A 3552-nucleotide genomic window follows, 5' to 3' on the forward strand; every position below is an offset into this window, starting at 1 on the left:
CCTGTGCCTGCCTCTTGCCTGCAAAGCCATCCTTGTCGGGGAGACAGGGTGTGGGGGGTGGAGCTTCTGTTTAGGACCCAGTATGTCCTGCCTGTGTGAGCATCACACACACTTACTGTCTCTGTCCTTGGAGCCCAGGAAGTGCTCAGCAGTTCTCCTAGCTAATGAGCTAATGAGAGGCACAAACGGGATCCGAACCCACATCTCCCGAGCAGCGTCCTGCCTGCCAAGCTGCTGAAGGGAGTTAGGCGGCTCTTCAGAGAGACAATGGGCCAGACAAGGGCAGGACCAGAAATGGGGGCACCCAGAGGGAGGGATGCAGAGAGAGGGAAACCTGGAGGCCTCCCAGGACCTTGTTGCCCCTTCGTTCCTTTCTCGCCTGTCCCTGGAGGTAGGGACACAGGCCTTTTGGGGTCTGTGGAAGATTGTCCTGAGCAATAACTGCTGGAAAGGGGGACGTGGTAGATTTGGGACGGGTCCCCTCTCTGAGTCTGAACCCTGCTTTGGGGTGGCTCTGGCAGACACTCACACGACTAGAATCACCCACCACCCATGGCACCCCCTCCCTGTCAGTCTGCCCTGTGCTTTCCCGGGCCATCTCCCCCGACTGAAGATTCTGCCTGTCTCTTTCCTCCCCACACCCAGCCTCCCCAGGATGACTAAGGCAACAGCAGGTGTTTGGGGCCAGGAGTCTGGGAGTGTGCGGGGGACCCGGAAGAGCTCCATGCTGGGGGCAGAGACGTGGGTCTGCTGTTACCCTTGTGATCTGGGGAGATCTCGCCTTCCCCGAGACTCATTCTCCTCATATGTAAGAAGGGGCTGGGCCAGGGCTTCCGTGGGACCCCTCTTGCACGCAGTTCTGGGTTCTAAGTCCAACTTCCTTTGTCTTGGAGGACCTCAGAGTCTATGTCTTGGCCTTGTCGGTTTTCCCAGCTCACAGCCAAGCAGCACTAGCAGCAGAGCTCACCCCTCAGGAAGCCCACCTGCCCCACAATGGGGGGAAGGCAGGAAGGAGTGGGTTTTAGGAGCAGGCAGTGCAGAAAGTGTGGGCTCAAGCCCCACCCCTGCCTGGATTGCTGGGTGACCCCCAACCTGGTCCCTGCTCTCTCTGGACTTCAGCGGGCTCCCTCTTTCCAGACAGGATGCTCTCAGTACCTGGATGGGCCTCTGGGAGAAGACTGGAGGGACAGAACATACTCTTTTGTTTTTATAGAGGAACCCGCCAGGGCTGGACAGGAGGAAGCCGTGTGCATGGAGGCATGAAACGAGCCCCTGTAAATCCATGAAAATGAGCTGGTGGAGAGAGGGCAGGCCAGGCTCAAGGCTCCTGACCTGTTTTCCCTCCACAAGCAAGAAGCACCGCAAGCCGTGGATGGTTATGGACCAATAGGGCTGTTAGCCTGGGCCCAGAGGCATGGAGATCCCCATGATATCGGGGCACCAACATCAGCCTCTTGGGGCCAGGCTGGGGGGCAGGAGCCAGGCTTGTCCTTCTGTTAAAGACCAAAGACTAAAGACTGTTAAAGACCTAAGCTCAGCTCCGCTGGGGAAGCTAGAGGGAATGAGAGACTCCTTATAACTCAAAAGGGCCACTGAAGTTTACCCTGCTGGCCTATGTCCCTTGTAGGAAGGCCGCTGCCTTCTGGTCTCTCTGCTGCCTGATGTCCCTGACCCACCATTTACAGCCCCACACACCCGTGTTTTCTCTATCCTCACCTCCTTCAGTCCTCTACCCACCATTGCTCCTGTGAGCCTCTCCCTTCGAATGCCAGGGGTAAGGTGATTCCAGGCAGAGATTTCAGAACGACTTAGAATTCTCCAGAGGGGTCCTGAACCATTCCTTCCACCAGAGCCCCTGATGCCTCAGCCTGCTTGGTCCTGAGCTGCGAGATGGGGAGGGGGCAGATGAAGCCTTAGGATGAGTTGGGCCCTGGGGTCCTGGATAAGGAAGGCACAGCCCCTGCCCCTGAGACCCTCAACACCTGGTAGGGGAGGCCGAGGTGGGGCTGGATGGCGATGATCCGAGGAAGGAGGTAGCTAACCCATGGTCGTGGTTGGGAGGTGGTTTGAGTGGGCCTTAGGGGACAAGTAGAAGTCCCTAGGGTGGAGAGTCACTGAAGAATGGAAGGGGGAACAGCATTCACGAAGGTCTGGGACTGTATAAGGGCCCAGAATGTCCTGGGCTCGGCTGGAGTAGTGTGAGCTCCAGGAAGGCAGAGAGACCTCTGTGAGTTTGGGTGACAGCTGCGTCTCCAGTGCCTGAAACAGTGCCTGCAACACATTCTTGATGAATCTGTGGATAAGAGGAGAGAGTATCTGGAAGTGCAGTTGAATGACTCTCTCAGTGTCAGTTCCTGGGAGCTAAGGCCCTAGAGCTCCACGCTGAAGGTACTAGGGAGCCATTGAAGGATTCTGAACAGGGAAAGGGTGATGATGTCTCTAATGATGGTGAGGATCAGTGGGGCTTGTTGGGGTTCCAGTTCCCACCCCCTCTCCCATTCCCAGCCATTTCCAGCAGCCTCCGCAGCCCAGTTTTAGTCCTTCATTGTCCGGACGGGGCCCTCCCGGCTGGGGTTCCAGCCAGGAGGTCTGTGGGTGTGGGCCGGTGGAGTGGGGCTGCTGTGGCTAACTCAGGCTCCGGAAACGCTTTAATGTTGATATTGGTTAACTCTGGGAGGAAGAGTCCTTGGGAAGAAAACAAAAACAAAACCACATTCCCAGGGTTGACAGTGGCCATAGGCCAGCCCACGCAAGAGGAAAGAGCACAGAACCACACCCGGGAAGCACTTGTCCTGCTGGCGGGTTGGTGCCCTTCTGTAGGACAGCGCCCAGGCCAGGACTGCAGGCCCAGCACCTGAATAAGGTCCCTGAAGGCCTGGCCTCCCACACGGGCAGTTTAGTTAGGTGGGGCCCCGAGAATGGGCTCAGAGGGCTTAGGTGGAGCAGAACACAGGCTCTGGGTTCGACCTATAACCTTGAACATGTGGGCTAGCACAGCCTGCAACTTTATCCAGCTCATGCGCACTGACTCATGCTCACAGCAGACATTACTAATCAATGGCGGCATTTCTTTCTCCTGAGCTCAGTGACCTCGGAATGACATTCTTTAAGAGCTCCTGAGCCCTCGGGATGCTCACCTGAACTGAGAGGTGTTGTAAGTCTAAAAGACATAATGGGTTTTGAAGATGTAAGAGGGGGAAAAAAGTTATTAATGCATTGTGACACTGATGACACTTGGAAGTGAAAACATTTTGGCTATATTGGTTCAAATAAAATATATTGTAAAAGTTAATCTCAGCTGTTTCTCTTAATTTCTACTTAATGTGACTACAAGAAAATTGAAACGTATCTGCATGGCTCAGATATTTCTATTGGACAGCACTGCTGTAGAGTATCTGCTCTGTGAGGACAAGGAACGTTATCTTTTTTTTTTTTTTTAAGATTTATTTTATTTTATTTATTTGAGCGAGCACCAGTGGGGGAGGGGCAGAGGGAGAGGGAGAATGTTAAGCCGACTCCATGCTGAGCGCAGAGCCCTACTCGGGTCTTGAC

At 54.8% G+C, this 3552-nt stretch overlaps 1 protein-coding gene across 1 annotated transcript; it reads left to right on the forward strand.

Moving 5' to 3' along the window:
* Positions 1–106: 106 nt before the first annotated feature.
* Positions 107–3292, forward strand: LOC116590557. Its single transcript, XM_032342460.1, has 2 exons — positions 107–1057; positions 1098–3292. Exons 1-2 carry the CDS (start codon positions 317–319, stop codon positions 1284–1286), a joined length of 930 nt encoding a protein of 309 aa, XP_032198351.1. The 5' UTR covers positions 107–316; the 3' UTR covers positions 1287–3292.
* Positions 3293–3552: the final 260 nt, after the last annotated feature.

This window comes from Mustela erminea, chromosome 5 (genome assembly GCF_009829155.1).
Source record: "Mustela erminea isolate mMusErm1 chromosome 5, mMusErm1.Pri, whole genome shotgun sequence".
Lineage (NCBI taxonomy): Eukaryota > Metazoa > Chordata > Mammalia > Carnivora > Mustelidae > Mustela > Mustela erminea.